The sequence below is a fragment of the Hermetia illucens genome, chromosome 5 (genome assembly GCF_905115235.1).
Source record: "Hermetia illucens chromosome 5, iHerIll2.2.curated.20191125, whole genome shotgun sequence".
NCBI classification, from domain to species: Eukaryota; Metazoa; Arthropoda; class Insecta; order Diptera; family Stratiomyidae; genus Hermetia; species Hermetia illucens.
The window spans coordinates 10,152,810-10,170,872 of record NC_051853.1 but is presented as its reverse complement, the minus strand read 5'-3'; the positions used below and the strand labels follow the sequence as shown (position 1 = coordinate 10,170,872).

Sequence of the window (18,063 nt, the reverse complement as noted above, 5' to 3'; positions counted from 1 at the left end):
ATCCAAGCCACCCGCAAAGGTCATCACGTGCCGCATGCCGGACATAGCATTGGTGACCTCCACATCGAAGCTATGACCGAAACAGACTTCTACAAGTACCTAGGAATTCTGCAAGCAACCCATGCTCGAGTTGGTGATCTGAAGGAAGCTCTGCTGTCCGAATTCCTGCGACGTGTAAAGCTGGTGCTGAAATCGCATCTCTCGGGGAAGAATAAAATAAGCGCATTGAATGTATTCGCTATCCCTTCACTGGCTTATGCATTCGGAATATTGCCGTGGACGAAGACCGACCTGGAAAACGTCCAGCGGCGGATACGGACAACTATGCCCAAATTCCGAATGCATCACCCAAAGTCTGCCGTGGAGCGGATGAACCTGCCTCGTGACATCGGAGGTAGAGCGTGGTTGACGTGGCGGCACAACATCATCGCCGAGTCGACTCGCTGCGCACTTATTTTTACAGTAAAGAGCAGGCGAGCCCCTTGCATGCGGCTGTCTGTAAGGCAGACTGTGGACTGACTCCACTTAACTTGAAGGATCGATCTTTCAATCCTCTGAGTGGGGTGAAGTCGGACCAGGAGCGGATCGAGGAATGGAAGTCGAAGGCAATGCACGGTAAACACGTGAATTGTCTTTGGCAGCCATTTGTCGATTTGCATTTGTCGAACAGATGGCTGTGTGCTGGGGAGCTCTTTACTGAGACGGAGGGGTTCATGTGTGCCATTCAGGATGGCGTGGTCGCCACCCGAGCTTATAAAAAGCTCATCATGAAAGAACGGGTGGAGAACGATCAGTGCAGAATGTGTGGTTCGGCGTTAGAGACGTTGGACCATCTCATTTCTGGCTGTACTGTTATGGCACCGGTGCAGTACATCACCAGGCATAATGCTGTATGTAAGGTTATCCATCAAAACCTTGCATACAAGCATGGGCTGATCACGGGGACATGTCCGGTTTACCGATATGAGCCGCAAGCAGTACTTGATAATTCTGCTTGCAGCATGTATTGGGACCGGCAAGTTCTGACTGATCGCCATACCGCACGCAACAAGCCTGACGTACTGTTAGTTGACAAGACGTGTCGCTGCGCGTATATTATTGATGTTGCTATCCCCCACAATAGCAACATTGAACGGAAATACGTGGAGAAGAAGGTGAACTATGAGCCATTGGCTCGGGAAATCAAAGAAATTTGGCGTCTCGAGCGGGTGGTTGTAGTTCCCATAATATTGTCAGCTACAGGTATTGTACCTAAATCCCTGACGGCTTCCCTTGATGTCCTGGGACTTTCGCACAGTCTAGTTCAAACCATGCAGAAGTACACCATTCTGCATACGTGCTCGATGTTGCGGGGAGTACTCGACGGATTCTCCCATTGACCTACCACCGACCACCACCACCAGTGCCCTTTTAGTTTTTAAGTAGGTAGGATCGTCCGAGCCTAAATGCTTGGCACTTAGTGCTAGTATTAGGTAAAATCCGGCATTTGCCGAGATTGTGATAACTCGGAAATAATAATAACCGTTGGCGCAACAATCCATGTTGGATCAGGGCCTTGAAGTGTGTTAGAGCACTTCATTCAAGACCGTAACGGTACACTAGGAGGCAATGTGGTCAGCATTGCACTCGACCGAGATTATTACCCTGATTTGACTCAGGTACTCATTCACAGCTGAGTCGACTGGTGTCCGACGTCAAATCACGATACAAATCCCACTGCCACCAGCGAGATTTGAACCGCGATCTTCCGTACGACAGCCTTGCACTCTAACCACTCAGCTATCCGAACATGCATAATAAAACCAAGGGTTATATCCATAAAATATCCAAGTCACATTCGTTGAAACCATGGCTGTATCTGAAGACATAAATTACCAATGAAAATATTAAAAAGTCCATAGGGTAGGTTGAAAATTGAAACTGCTTGCAGCCAACTATCGGCCTGGCTGCATGCAGATCTTATGGATAAAAAGCATGAATGTAAGAAGAGATCTAAAGGCAGTCACCAAATACATAAGGTCATTTTGCCCGCGTGTTTTATACAGGGTGTTTGAAAACGACTACTTCTGATCGACCGGCCATCAAAAATGGATCCGATGAACGGAAAGGGTTAAAGGCTCTACTGATCGCTGTGAGTGGTAGTGGGCGTGACGTGCTCGAACTCCGAAACCTAGCAAAATTCCGAAAAGTGTATACCGCATCACGAAAGAGTTTGCACGTGGTCGCAAATCTTTCGATGGTCCTGTGAAGGACGTTAACGGTAGACTTCTCATCCACGATGATGAACAACTGAAGAGGGGGAAAGAACACTTCACCAGGATCCTTAACTGTATTACATCCGATGAAGTTCCTCCTCTTGTAGATGAAATAGCTAGTCACTGTAATATACGGATATGGACTGTTCCTTCAAGCAGAAGAGAACTTATTTCCGCCATCAATGCACTCAAACGCAGTAAAGACGCTGGGCTTGACAGTCTCCTCACAGAGTTATTTATCGCTGGACCTGCAGTTACTGCAGATCTGCTGCTTCCACTCGTACGAAAATCTTGGGAATCCGAAACCTTTCCCAGAAAGTGGAAGAAGGGGATGATCGTTTAGATCACAAAAAATGGCAAAATTTTTGATTGTGTCAATTGGAGGCGTATCTACGTGCTCCCTGCCTGCCGTCGCAATAGATAATAACTAAAATAATCCGGGAACGCATCAAAGAACATCTGGAAAGCTTGATCGACAGAGAGCAGACTGGTTTCCGCTCCGGACCCTCCTGTATCGACCACATCAATACCCTACGGATCATTTTGGAACAGTGCGCGGAATTTGGATTTTCGCCACACTTACGCTTCACCGATTTCAAGAAGGCTTTCAATAGCGTGAACAGGAAGTGTATCTGGAGTGCTCTACGTAGGAAGAGCATTCTGGAAAAACTAATAGCTACTATGGTGCAAAATATCACGTGCTCCACCGACGTAAAATCTCAATAGATTTTGAGGTCCAAAGCGGAGTTAGCCAGGGTTACATCCTGCCACTGATATTATTTCTTCTTATTATCGGTAACGTTGTTCATACTGTCCCTGCGGAGAAAGTGGAGGATTTCAATGGAACATGACATTTTTCCTTAAACAACTCGACTATGCTGATGATATCTATTTGCTCTATCTATCTCTCTATCGCCAAATGGCCCTGGATTTGGAAAGAGAGGCAAGTAGGGATGGAATGAAGATAAACACCAACAAAACCAAGGTTCTGAGTCTGATGGGTCATTGCACTCTCCCTATCTGCATTAATAGGCAGAGCATCGAAAGCGTCGATCAATTTGAATATCTAGAAAGTGTGGTTCCTGCCGACGGCGGCACCGAACTAAATGTTACTCGGCGTATTAACAGCACTAGATCCGCTTTCGTTGCCCTATCTAACATTTGGAAATGCAGTTATCCCAACATTAAGATCAAGTTGAGATTCTTCTGTGCTAGTGTTCTTTCTGTGTTGTAGCACAAGCAAAGTGAACTCCACTGTTACTCAAAAGCTCTAGGCTTTCGTTAGTACCTATCTGCATCGTATCATCGGAGTACACTGGCCTCAACAAACCGGCCGGCACACAGGCTTGACACTCGTATGCGATGTAATAGAAAGACTGAAGTACCAGTGGATAAGTCACACATTAAGGAGGGGCGAAAATTGCATTGTGGACTACGTGATTCAGTGGAATCCACTCTCCCAAGGTGGCCGACGAGTGGGTCGCTCCGAGAGCACTTGGCGCAGAACAGTAGAGGAGGAGTGCGAGCGTCTCGGGATGTCGTGGGGGGAGCTGAAGTGCATTTCAGGTAACCACGAGTAATGACGCGTAGGTGTGGTTAACGTGCTATACCCCACCAAGGGGTGAAAGGCAACCATATTTAATCAAAGACACTGCAGACGATAACCATTGTCTCATAGTATGTGAAGAATTTTTATACCTCCGCCGGGAACTGGCGGAGGTATAAAAATGCACTGACTGCGTATAGCAACGCGATCAGGGAAGTGAAACGGAACAGCTTTAGGGAATTTTGTGAAGGGATTGAACAGATCACAGAAGCAACCAGGCTGTACAAGGCTGTAGCCAAAGACGGGGGAATATCCTCTGTCTGCTTGAAAAAGGAAGATGGGACATTCACCGAGAATGAGGAGGACAGGGTACACCTGCTTCTCAGAACTCATTTCCCGGGGTCCTACCCCTCGGCGGCAGGCGACAATAATCTGCCTGACACCCCAACAACGAATAAAAGGGGAAGGAAAGAGAGCTGGAAACTAGCAAAAAAAAGTATGCTCAGAAGCTAGGCTAAGATGGGCAGTGGGAACTTTTCAACCAATGAAATCTCCCGGAGTAGATGGCATTTTCCCAGCACTTATCCAGAGAAGCCTAGGAATTATCGTAGTCGCTTCTGAGGGTGGTAAGGGGGAGCATAGCACTGGATTACATACCAAGGGCATGGAGACGGGCAAAAGTGGTCTTTATTCCGAAAGCGGGTAAAAAGGATCCTTTTCACCCTAAATCTTTCAGACCAATCTGCCTAACATCGTTCGTACTTAAAACGGTGGAGAAGGTCATAGACAACTATATTGGAACTAACGTTCTAAAGCGTAATCCCCTACATCACTGTCAACACACTTACCGGGCAGGACGGTCAACTGAAACTGCTCTGTATCAGCTGACAGGGGTACTACGGGACGCCATAGAAACAAAAGAAATTGCACTGTGCGCGTTTTTGGATATCGAAGGAGCATTCGACAACACATCGCACACAGAGATACAGGATGCCCTGAGCCGCAAAGGAGTGGGAAACACCCTGGCACTCTGGATGGGCAAAATGCTAGAAAGCAGACAAATAGAGGTACAAACGGGTACAAATTCTATTATCGTGACCACCACTCAAGGCTGTCCACAGGGTGGAGTACTATCGCCGCTGATGTGGAGTATGGTAGTGGATAAACTCCTGGACATGTTAACTAATACTGGAATACAAGTCCAGGGCTACGCGGACGACATTGTTTTAATCTGTAGGGGCAAATATGAAGATACCCTATGTGATAGAATCCAAACTGGATTAAGAGTTACTAGTGCCTGGCGCAGGAAGGTGGGACTGCGGATCAACCCAACCAAAACCACCATAGCACCATTCACTAGGAGGCGTGAGCTTGATCACCTGAAAGCCATAACATTACATGATATGGAGGTGAAACGAGAAACAGAGGTCAAATATTTGGGAATCACGCTAGACCAAAAATTACTCTGGAAGACACATGTCGGAAACACTTGTCGGAAAGCCACGAGGGCTCTGATGACTTGCAGATCCATAGCAGGAAAAAAATGGGGTTGCAGCCCGAAGATACTACTTTGGATATATACTGCAATAGTAAGGCCAATGATTACCTATGGAGCGGTAATCTGGGCAGAAAGAACCCAACTCAGCACACAAGCCAAGGAATTACATAAGCTTCAAAGGCTGGCTTGCGTGTGTATCAGTGGGGCAATGAGGACATGCCCAACGGCATCCCTGGAGGTCCTTCTGGGATTAACCCCTCTCCATCTGCACATACAGATGCAGGCAAGGAGATCAATATTCAGGATGGCCGGGAATATGAGTGAGGCGGGGAGCTGCCTAAATCGAAGGAAGATTGATATCCTTTCTAGGCGGTATCCCGTATTACCGATACCGAGGGACAACATGACAACGAGGTTTCACTTCGATAAGAAGTTTGAAACACGTTGGAGTAACAGGGCAAACTGGGAGAGCGTGGCTGCGACATACGGCTTAAACCAGCAACTGATTACTTGGTACACTGACGGATCCCTCACAGCAGAGGGAGCGGGTGACGGTGTCATTGGTCCAAGGAAAATGTACTTTGAGCCAATGGGCAGGTACACTAGCATATTCCAAGCGGAAATTTACGCCATAGACAAATGTGCCTCCTTTAATCTGCAAAGGAACTACAGGGGGCAGAACATAGCTATTCTCACCGATAGCCAAGCAGCGATCAAGGCACTTAGGTCCAACCAGGTGAACTCTAAACTGGTATGGGAATGCCTTGAGAGACTGAATACCCTCGGCTCGCCCAACAAGGTCGGGATACTTTGGGTCCCAGGCCAGGCTGGGTTGGAAGGCAATGAGGCAGCGGATGAACTAGCCAAGAAGGGAGCAGGGATGCCTTTACACGGGTCAGAACCCTTCTGTGGAATCGGAAACCGTTTCATGGCTATGAATCTAAGGAACGAAGAGAAACGGTTGAGGGAACTATATTGGGCGGGCCTACCAGGGATGGAGCAGTCCAGGGTGCTTATTGGGGGATACGAACCCATGCGTACAAAGGATTGTTTAAACCTCACCAAAAAGAACCTCCGAATCATAGTGGGAATTCTCACTGGTCATTGTCGGCTGAACTATCACCTAGGGGGAAGCTAGGGATATCTACGGACACTGCCTGTAGGTTCTGTGAGGAGCAGGACGAAACCTCTATACACGTCCTGGGACAGTGTCCGGCACTTGTGCAAAGTAGGTCGATACATCTGGGAGAACACTTAATACCAGATGCAAAGCTGAAACATCTGGAAGTGGGGAACATACTAAAGTCCCTAACGGTTACAGACCTGCTTGAGATACTATCATCAATAGGTAGACTATAACCAGTAAAAGGGGCACAATAGTTCTTCAAGGACGCGGTGCGACTTTCCCTTAACAGAATAATAATAATGTGAAGACTTTGGAGATGCACAAAAACGTAATATAAGTACCTTTCAGAGTGACCAGTGCAGCATCGACGATTGCAACCTGATTTCGATTCATAACGATCCCGCAAGCGTTGCAAAAGGTCATTTGCATTTTCCAACTCATTTTCCAGGCAATTTACTGAAAAACAAAAAGGATTAGATTTTTTCAGTGAAAGGTAAAGTATTATACTTCTCTCAATGAACTTCTTCTCGGCATCTTTTGGAATACTTGGCAAACAACAGATGAATCCTGTACATTCGCAACAACGATTTATATCCTCCGAATGGACAATAGATGTTGGTTTCATTTTCACTCCCGCCCTATACACAGCGCAATGGAGGTACTTGAGTTCTCGTAAACTGAGACAATTTATCGATGTCTTTATAATTTTCATACATATCTTATTAAGTTTCTTATCCTGTCCACAAATATCTAATTCAGAATCTAATTCTTTGTTGATTTGTTCTAGTTTATTGGCATCGACACCACCAACCCCACCCAAAGCTGCTATCTGTGCCTTGATATCTTGCAGCATATTGCGAAGAGCTTCATTGGTCATTCGTAACGATTCGATTTCCCTGTCGTGGTTTTTCATCATCTCTTGCATCCGCTCCTCGTACATCTTCTGCATCTTTTCTAAATTCTCACAATGGCTAGCCCGGATTTCATTTATGGTTGACGAGAACATTTCGTTTGAATTGCGATCTATGGACGGCTTGGAACCCGTTTTGGCTTCACCTTCTTGACCCTTCAATGGTCCTAGGTGTTTTCGTTTATCCCCTGGTGGAACTGTTTCATCAGGGAACAGCAGAGTGACTGGACTAGTAGGATCAGGGAATGAAGGAATCTTCAATATCGAACTAGGAGCTTCGGCTCCCCCAATGAGAGGAACTGTACCGTCTTTTTCGTCTTTCGATGATGTCCGAATAATGTCTTTGCCTGTTTGATCCATTGAGGCTTTTGCTTGTTCGAGTTGTCTTCCCATTGCCACAAGTTCTTCCCTGGCCTTGTCCAGTTGTGTCCTGCAGTTTGCGAGCTCCCTCTCGCAATCTGATTGTGGCATCTCAATCCTTGCTTGCTGCAAAGCTTTCTGAGTCTCTTCCAGCTTTTTCTGCGCATCAGCCAAAGAGGCCTTGCATGCTTGCAATTCAGCACTCAGTGTATTATTTTTATTGGTTTCCGCCTGTAATTGGTCCTTTATTTTCTCAACAGCACCTTGAACATTGATATCTGTGGACGGTGCAATGGGAGCAGGTTTATTTTGAAGGTCCTTAATTTTTTGCTCCAGCTCAGCAATCAGTCCTTCCAGCTCCTTATTTTTCTTACGTTCGTTTTCAATGTCTTTCACGAGGTTCTCGAGCTGCTGGAATTCATCTTGAAGGCGTTTATTTTCCTCTTGTAGGCGCTTCTGCTCAGCTAAACATTTGATCAGCTCATCGTTGCCTTGTGTGGGAGGAGCAGTACTTTTGGCGAGCTCCAAGTCTTTTTGTAGTTTATCGACCTGGTCTTTCAGTGCTTGGTTCGTAGCTTCTTTATCGGCTTTTGTTCTTGCTAATTCGGATTCGAGTTCGGATTTTGCAGCCTTCGCTGCTTCTACTTCTTTCTTCAGATTGTCCAGGAGGTCGGCTTGCTTTTTAATTTCTTCCAAGTGTTTAGCAATCGCCGCTTTCAACTCATCGATTTCTTTGATGTACGCTGAACAATCTGTAGCTTTCAACTGTTCATCCACTTTATTAACATCAATTGCGATATTCTCTACTTTCTCCTGTACGGATGCGGCTTCTTTTTCCCTTGCCTGGATGGATTCCTTTAACTTCTCGTTTTCGTCTTTCAGTTTATTATGTTCAGCAGTCATTTTGGCCAGTTGATCTTCGAGATCTTTACATGAGCCCTGTTTAAGGACATCGTTCAGTCTGGATATTTCCGCACGCTGTGTCTCCAAGGATGCTTTTGCTTGCTCCAACAAGCCCTTTTGCTCATTGATCTCTTTTGTCCACTCCAAGGTTTTGTCTTCGTATTCCTTCCTCAACTCATCCAGAGCTTTCTGAATGCTTGAGTCGTGCTGCTGTAGTGAGTCGTATCTACTCTCTAGTTGTCTGTACTTCTCCTGTAGGTCTCGTAATGCTGCTTTCACCTTTTCACAATCATCGTTAGATACACTGCCTTCCTGTACCTGTTGTTCGAGCTTTGAGTGAAGATCCTCAACTTTATTCGAAGCATCAGCGAGTTTCTGTGACAGCTCGTCCTTTGCCTTCTCCTGGTCTACTTCTTTTTGTTTCATTTCATCGCGCAATTTATCGATCTCATTTTGAGCGTTGATTTTCGCTTCTTTCAGTTGATTACCCAAGTCATCGCGTTCTTTCTGGAGAGTCTGATTCTCTCGCATGCATTGCTCCAGACGTTGTTCGATATCACTGAGATCCTGAACAATTTCGTCTTCGGCTTTTCCAAGATCATCCTTAGCATCCTCAAGTTTCGACACATGTTTCTCCATTTCTTCCTTCTCTTTTCGGCACTTTTCAACCTCCTGCATCAACTGGGCTTTGAGTTCGTCAAGTTGTTGCTGGCAATTATTGATAACACTCTCCTGGTCTTTCTGTTTGTCTTCCTGACTCGCTATCGTTTTGTCCAGTTGCTCACCTAAGTCAACTTTGTCTGTATTTATTTGGTTCTTCATGTCCGCAACCTGTTGTGCACAATTGTTTATGCTGTCCTCCAACTCTTTGGTCAACTTCGCCACCTGTTGCTCCAATTCGGCCACACGAGCCTGACAAGAGTCAACTGCCTCCTGCTTTTCTTCGAGCAAAGTGTAAAGGTCATTTTCGTTTTTACTGGCCTGAAGAAGCTTTTCCAACTCCTGTACTCTGTCGTTCAGTTTCTTTTTTTCTTCTTCGCATTCATTCATCTTGGATCGTAATTCATTAAGTTCATCAAACATCTCATCGAAATGCCGAGAACCGCCCTCACTGAGCAATCCCTGCAGTCTCTGATTCTCTCGCTTGCAGGCATTCAACTGATCCAACAAATCCTCAATGTCTTCATTAGAAATTTGACCACGCAGTGTATCATTTTCTTTTACAGCCCGATCTTTCTCCATCTGGCACTCTTTTAGTTGCTTTTCTAATTCAGATATCAGATCACCGGGTTTCCCATACTGGGAAGACCAGATTTCCTTTTCAGCGCCTTCAATAATTGGTTTATCTGCTTGACTAACTTTCTCTTTTAGGCTCGGTTCCCCGCTTAAATTTCGTTTATCATCTTGGCTAGATTCATTTGCTTTTTGACTTGCACTTGGTTCACCCCTTAAACTTGGTTGACCCCTTACACTTGGTTGACCCCTTACACTTGGTTGACCCCTTAAACTTGGTTGACCACCTACGCTTGATTGACCAGCTACGCTTGGTTGACCGCCTACATTTGATTGGCTCTCTACACTTGGTTTAACACCTACACTTGGTTGACCATATACACTTGGTTTGCCACCTACACTTGGCTTTTCATCCACACTTGGTCTGCCACCTGTACTTGGTTCTTCAGCTACAATTGGTAGACCACTTTCACTTGGTTTATCACCTACGCTTGGATGGTGATATTCGGCTTTTTGGCCGCATGTGCAAGGCTTCCTGCTTTTCTTTGGCTTATCCCCTCCCCTCAACTTATTTCCTTCGCTGAGCGTATGAGGTTCGCCTCTCTTGCCACATGTACATGGTTTACCACTTTTCTTTGATCTATGATTTTTATTCGATTTTACATTTACACTCGGTCCGCCAACTTGGCTAAGTTCGTCAATCTTATCTGGTTTGTCAATTTCACTTGGTTTACCACTTTCGTTTGTTTTTCCTGTTTCGCTTCGATCTCTACTTTCGCTCTGTTTTCCACTCATGCTTAACTTGAAACTCTTGCTGACTCTGCTACTTTCCATTGTCCTATCAGCTGTGGTCAACCTACCATCGGTGGACTTACTTATTTGGGTGAGATTGTACATCTCATGCTTGCAGGCGTCCAATTCTTCCTGGAGATTTTTACGGGCGGCAACTTCTTTCTGAATGAAAATGACCACCATTTTAGCGACTGTAAGTAGATCTTGTATATGACCATCTTGTGGAATGCAATCTGAGCTGGAAACATGTCTACCACTCATGGATTCTTGACCAACGATTGGATATTGTGTGTTGGGAGAGTTAATGGGATTCCCAGTACTGAGTAGGAGTTCTGGGTTGGAGCGATTTGAATTTGCGTAGCCCATATGGGACGGGTATGTACCAGAAGGAGGATATTTGTTACTTCGGAAGTCGTCACCGTCGTGGCCGTCGTAACCATTACTACCGCCGCCTCCGTTACCCCCATAACCAACGTTACCGTCGGGAGGAGTACCATTTGGATTGCGTCCATCTTCTTCGCTCAGCTCTCGAATAACTTCCTACATTACAAATGCGATTTCAGTAGAATTATCGAAGAAAAAATGTAAATACAAACTAAAATGTTTTTAAACTCCCTAAAAGGATTGTTGGAAGCATTCTAGGAGTTTGATACGCATATACGTAATTGGCCTTTCATCGGTGCTTCAGCGAAAAGGTGAAGAAAATGGAACTTAGGCACATTATTTCAACTTTAAACGAAATCGAGATTTAGATAGGCGAATGAAAGAATCATCAACAATCGAAAATGAGTTCATTCCAGTAGGAGAGGTAGATGGGGAAAAAGCGGATGCTAAGAATTCGATACCATATCTAGACCTACTGCCAGACGGTGTAAAGCAGCCTTAAAAGGAGGAGACTTTTTAAAATGAAGTACGTAATTACATTTTTTTCATCATCGAAGTAGGCTGCCCTAAAACTATTTCAAATGAAGGACATGATCGGAGTACAGGCCTGTCATCCCTACGAGATGTGATCGGAAGGCGGAAGGGGCAGTTGATAGACCACAGTCGTATTGCTGGCTACAACATGCAGCAGAACCCACTCTCTCAAGATGACCGACAAGTGAGTCGCCCCAAGAGCACTTAGCGCAGAACAGTGGAGGAGGAGTGCAGGCATCTCGGAACGTTTTGGGGGAAGCTGAGTCGCATTTCAGCAAACCACGGATGATGGCGAGTAGATATGATTGACACCAGTGGAACCCACTCTCTTACGATGGCCGATGAGCCAGTCGCCCAAGGGCACTTGACGTAGAACAGCAAAGGAAGAGTTGGGCATCTCGGAACTTCCTGCGGAAAGCTGGGTTGCATTTCAGCAAACCGTGAACGATGGCGCTTAGATGTGGTTGACACCATATACCCCATCAAGAGCACCCATTAATTGGGGTTCGGTTCGGTGTCGGTTGGGTTCTAACTGATCGGTAACGAACAACCAAAAACATCGACCAAATCGTATTTAGCAGTAGACTTAGGGAGTGGTCTTCTGAACGTGTTTAACGTCGCTAGCATCCCTTATTTGCAGGGTTCTTTGCAATTGCCTGGATGATGTAGCTGCGCATGCCTAAGAAGTCGCAGAGCATTGGCTTCTGTTAATCGAAACGAGCCGTTTCTACGATCTGCCTGTCGTTCAGCAGTGGGAAACCTTTCTGGTTACGCAGGCGGTAAAGGCTTTGAACACAGGATAATTATGCCTTTACCTCAAAATCACAAACCTAAATTTTAAGATGGTCAGTGATTGTTAGTCACTAAAATAATGCTTCGATTCCAAAGTCGAAACGACGGCAGTTAGAGAGAACTGAAATCACTGAAGTGATAACTATCTGAGGAACCTTATACTGTGGTATGAGGATGGATCTAAATCCGAAGAGGGGACTGGGGCTGGGACATATGCAGTGAATCCCCGGTCGCGGTATGTGATAACCACGTAGATAACATTCCATTGTTTTTCAGACATATATGCAAGCCTACATGTCAAGTAGAATCTACAGAGCAATTACAAGCGTGCTAAAATCCATTCTATGTCGGATAGCGAAATAGCATCAAAAGCTTTCACATAATCTCAAACGAAATGCAGGATGAACTGATGCGAAATATTGCGCTCTGGGAGGCAGCTTCTCGTCTACCAAAACCATTAGTGGGCGGTGATAGCGAGACCCTGCATGAGGTGAAACTACTATAAATAAAACGCTACTATTAGCCAATTGACCCATCAGGCAGGTGGCAGGAGGCAGGTGACTACACCCAAGAAAGGAGGAGTTGAGAAGTCAAGCAGGTCAACCTTGGTGGTGACCGCATCTAACAAAGGTCCTTGTTCAAAAAGGACAGACCAGTAAAAGTACGTCAGGAAGAAGACGGGCGTCAGTTGCGCAGTGGCTAAATGGTATCCGCGCTATCTGAAGGAAGGCCTGAAATCAGAAAGCTGAGGACTAATTTAAACATTCAGCATCCAAGGCCAATAGAGCGGAAAGCAACGGAAATCATTAATTAAATGCCGTTGCTGCTTCATCAATTATAAATTTAGTATAAGAAGAAACCAGGAAAGGATCCTTCGAAAGATACATTCTCCTACACCATTTATCGAACAGGCGGGAGAAAGGGAAGCCAGAGACGTAAACGGAACTAATTTGATGCCAGTTCGGGTGATCGAACCAGACACTGAAAACTAGTGAACGTGTTAAGTGAAAACAGATAAATGCTCTACGGGATGAGATAAGATCTTTCATTAATGAATACATAGGAACTGTTGCACCTCCAAGTGCGCCTTTTCTCAGAGAAATCAAACGCGAAGGGATCGAGTCTCTAGCGGTACGGTGTAGTGGAAACCCGGCAGTAAGGTGTGGGGGGAAACCCCGCCACACGCGGACCGCAGAACACGCTTCTAACAGTTTTCCATTATACATTAGACTAAGTTTATGTCGAAAAACATAAAGATTGATCAAATTAAACTGCAGCATGCCAAAGCCTCCTCCTATTTGTTGGCAGCGAGGCTGACAAAGCTGCAGGACTGCCTCTACATTTTTCTGATGCAAGAGTCATCGAACCGCACAGGTCAAACGGGAAGAATAAAGATAGGAGAATAAAGATAGGAGAATAAAACTTTGAGACCGTTGACAATTTCTTCTATCTAGGGTCGAAAATCACAACCGATAACCGCTACGATGATGAAATCCGCGCATAGTTGTTGTCAGCCAACAGAGCCTATTTCAGCTTACAAAAACTGTTCCGCTCGAAACGTCTCACCATAGGGTCAAAGCTCTTACTGTACAAGACAATGATCTTGCCAGTCCTCACGTATTCCTCGGAAACTTGGGTTCTTAGCAAGAAGAATTGCGAACTCTTGGCCGCGTTCGAAAGAGGAATCCTCTGAACAACTTTTGGCCCCCTACATGAGGATGGACGATTCCGTAGCCTACATAACGAGGAAATCTATGAACGATACCATGACCGTCCGGTTGTGGATAAAATCCGGCTCAATGGGTTACGGTGGGCGGGTCACTTAATCCGTATGGATGAGGATGATCCCGCCCGGAAAGTCTATAAGGGCAATATCTATGGTAGAAAAAGAAGACGAGGCAGACCCTGCCTAAGATGGAGCGGTGGAGTAGGCCAGGATGCCAGACAGCTTTTAGGGATATGAAATTGGTGGACCTCGGCGCAAAACCGGGATGTCTGGGGTTTCTTATTAAGGCAGACCTAGACCGGATACCGGTTGTTGCGCCGTTGACGATGATGATAAGGTTCATATATACCAAATCATCTGGCGCCCATGAAGAGGAAAGAAAGACAGAGGCCACTCGCCGCGTAGATGTCAGAATCAGCTCAGAGTTAATCTTTCCCCGTCCATCCCGCACGCGTTAAGTTTTTGTGATTTAGTCCCCTCCCTTATTGTCCCCAGGGGTCGTTAGCGATTTTTAAACGGGTCGCTTACGATACAGGGTGTGACATCCCCGAGGTGCCCGAGTAAGTAGTTCTGCCCCCTAGCTGGCAGCATACCTGCGTCCTAGGTAGTAGCCTCGAGAAAGCTTCTCGGTGAAAAGCGAACCGCGAATGACCGGTACACGTCGGGACACACTGGGAGTCTCCGGAGCCGTCGACAACTCTCTGTCGGCGTCTACGGGGTGATGTGAGCGTAGCTCTGCCAAGGTGGTAGTTGCGACGTGTATCAGGAGCCAGCCCCTTCGGGACCCTGGTCGGGAAGTGTGCATTGAGCCGGTGTTAGTAGACCGCGTTGTCCCGAGCGAGCGCTGATCCGTCCGTGAATTCCGGGATCAGCTAAGCGTAGGTCAGGCCTCAGGGAACTGGGGTAGGGGCTGTGTTCCCGAGGGTATACCCGTTCTTGACTATTGCGGCCCGCTCCCTTGCACACGATGCGCTGGTACCTTTTTCATGGAGAATATTCAGAAAATTATAAAAAAAAACGACGAAACAACAGACAAGGAGGAAGAGCTGGATGCTTTTGGGCGGAGCACAAAAATGCGTCGTTCACCGCAGCGATCAGTGAAAGAGGCAACGAGGGCTGATATACCCGATGAGACACCGGGGCGCCCAAATAAAGAGGAAGCCTCATCAAGTGGCGTGACTGACCGTGCGGAGATGGCAACTCCATTACCTTGCAGTGCCCCTGTTTTGGAAGTAACCTCAGTGAGAAACGCTAGTCCTCAGCAGATGGATTTGGACACAAATCGAGTGGAAGTGCATTCGACCGTCCTCACTAGAGCCGAAGAGGAAAGGCTCATCAGAAAGTGCGCAGCAGTGGTGAAACGTATGCAGTCGGCAACGTTCCTTCAGAGGAACGTCAGCAAAGGCGTCAAAAACGGGCTGATGGAACTGGAGGAACTACTGGACCGCATTTCCTTTTATAGACAAACCTGGAGAGCAGCGGAAGACGATTGTAGAGCAGAAACAGTCGCACTCTCCGCTGAGAATGCTGCTTGCGTCAAACGGACCGCAGATAGCCCTCTGCAAAGTGAACAGGGAAAAAAGCGGAAAGAGGACGACGTACCTGAAGGAGACTTTATCGAAGTAGTCTCCAAGGCCCAAAAAAAGAAGGCGAAAAAGGATAAAAAGAAACAACGGACTCCGTCGCCAGAGACACGTCTGTCCAAAAGCAAGGAGGCTGCCAACCCAAAGCCAGTAGCGGAAAAAACGAGGAAACGAAGAAGGACTAGACCCTCGGCTCTGCTCATTAAGCCGACGGAAGGCAAGACATTTGCGGAAGTCCTTAGTGAAATCCGCTACAGGATGAAACCCGAGGAGAACGGAGCAGAGGTGTGTTCGATACGGAAAACGAAGAGTGGTGGAGTTCTCGTCGTACTGGGCCCAAAGACGACCAACAAGAGCACGTTCTGCGAAGCGATCAAGGGGCTATTGGGGGAGAAGGCTCTTGTTTCCAGCCTAGAACCCATGTGCTCTCTAGAAATACGGGATCTTGACTGCCTCACAGAAAAGGCCGAAGTAGAGGAGGCGCTAAAGCGTGAATGTCCAGAGGTGACCAATGCCCGGGTAGGTATTACCTCTGTAAATGTTCGAGGCCAAAAGCTCGCCGTGGTGGAAGTCCCCGAGCAATATGCGAGGAAACTCCTTAACAGCGGGAGAATCAAAATCGGATGAGTAGTATGCAGGGTACGAATGCGGATAGTCCCCACCAAGTGCTACAGGTGTCTGGACTATGGACACACGTCAGCAGCTTGGGGTCCGGACAGGAGAACAGCATGCCGGAGATGCGGCCAAGCGGGTCATCAAGCGAATACTTGCAAGGAAAGCGAGAGTTGTGTTCTCTGCAGGGATCGTGGCGCGTCTGGCGAAAGCGTCGCACACACTGCGGGCTCGGGACGGTGTCCGATCTTCAGGGCGGAATTGGAGAGGGCTAGGGTGCGAACGCCATGATCCGCATTTTTCAAATTAACATTCACCGGAGTGCAACCGCTCACCAGTTGCTAACACAGTTCGCTGCGGAAGTAAATGCTGATCTAGTACTGATTAGCGAGCAATACCGAAACAAGGACCCGTCCTCATGGTATCTCGACTTATCGGGCACCGCTGCCATCTGGGTTCGGGACGACGTTCGACTTCGTGTTCTTGCCCAAGGCCGGGGGGACGAATTTGTCTGGATCCGGTGTTTAGGGATAACGTTTTTTAGCGTTTACCTGACGCCGAATTAGTCGATTCCGGACTTTCAGCGCCGGCTTGATGCTCTGGAGGACGCCGTTTCGAGCACGGAAGGACGAATCCTGGTTGGCGGTGATTTTAATGCCAGGGCTCTTGAATGGGGCATGCCTCAATCAGACTCCAGAGGGAAACGGATTCTGGAAATGGCGGCGAGAACCGGGCTCGTAATTTTAAACACCGGATCCACGCCCAGTTTGTGAAGGAAGCATTCCTGACATCACTTTTGCGTCGGAATCTCTGGCATCATCGGTGGACGAGTGGCGAGTCCTAGAAGACTTCTCGGCAAGTGATCATCAGTACATTGCGTTCGAAGTGTTTGACGCTACTTGCCGGCGAGCACCAACATGACGTTCCCCCTGCGTGTGAAATGTCGCGAGGGTGAACATCGGAAGGTTCGTCGAAGCTCTTGGAACAGGTAGGGCCGTGCTGGATGGCATTCCGGGGGGTGGTGGTGTCGCAGCTGACACCGTCGTAAATTCAGTGATGAATCTGATAACGACGGCGTGTGAGGCTTCCGTGCCCCGGAAAGCCCCAGGCGCGACAAACCTTCTATGTACTGGTGGACGGCGGAAATTGCCGACCTACGGAAGGAGTGTCATAAGCTCCGCCGTTTGGCACAACGTTTGTACGCCAACGAGGAGGCATGTGCCATAAAGGCACAATATAGATCTGCAAAAAGGAGACTCCGCAGCGCTATAAATAAAAGCAAAGCTCGCGGCTGGCAAAATCTTGTTAATGAGGTGAATGATGACCCGTGGGGACTTGGCTATAAGCTTGTCACTCGGAAAATGGGGGCTCTGCGGAAGCCCTGCATATTGAGCACCGACCAGATGGACCGCATTGTGCGGGCATTGTTCCCCAGACACCCTGTACGGGTTGATGTAAATAGCGCGGAAAGCGTCGTGGATTGCCCCCTTTTCACAATGGGAGAACTCGAAGAAGCGGTTCTCACTATGAAAAACAGGAAGGCGCCAGGTCCTGATGGCATCCCGGCGGAAGTTTACAAACTGGTGTTCCGTGCTTGAAGGAGGGCATTTTTCCTTGTCGCTGGAAAGTGGCCAGACTCGCGTTGATCAGTAAGGGTAAAGGAGACCCGGAGCTTCCGTTTGCATACCGACCGCTGTGTATGCTTGACACGGCCGGAAAAGTGCTCGAGAAGCTCATCAGGGGTAGACTCGCTGAAGCGATCTGTGCTGCCGGGGACTTATCCACAAGGCAGTTCGGGTTGAGAACAGG

At 47.2% G+C, this 18,063-nt stretch overlaps 1 protein-coding gene across 1 annotated transcript in view; it reads right to left on the bottom strand.

The window, feature by feature from the left end:
* Positions 1-18,063, bottom strand: part of LOC119656930 — a 32,614-nt gene that overhangs the window by 2,744 nt on the left and 11,807 nt on the right. Inside the window, exons 5-6 of the mRNA XM_038063624.1 lie at positions 6,933-11,163; positions 6,767-6,881 (exon numbers count right to left, since the gene is read on the bottom strand). Of these exons, the coding sequence (XP_037919552.1) occupies positions 6,767-6,881; positions 6,933-11,163 (4,346 nt within the window). The remainder of the gene's footprint in view (positions 1-6,766; positions 6,882-6,932; positions 11,164-18,063) is intronic.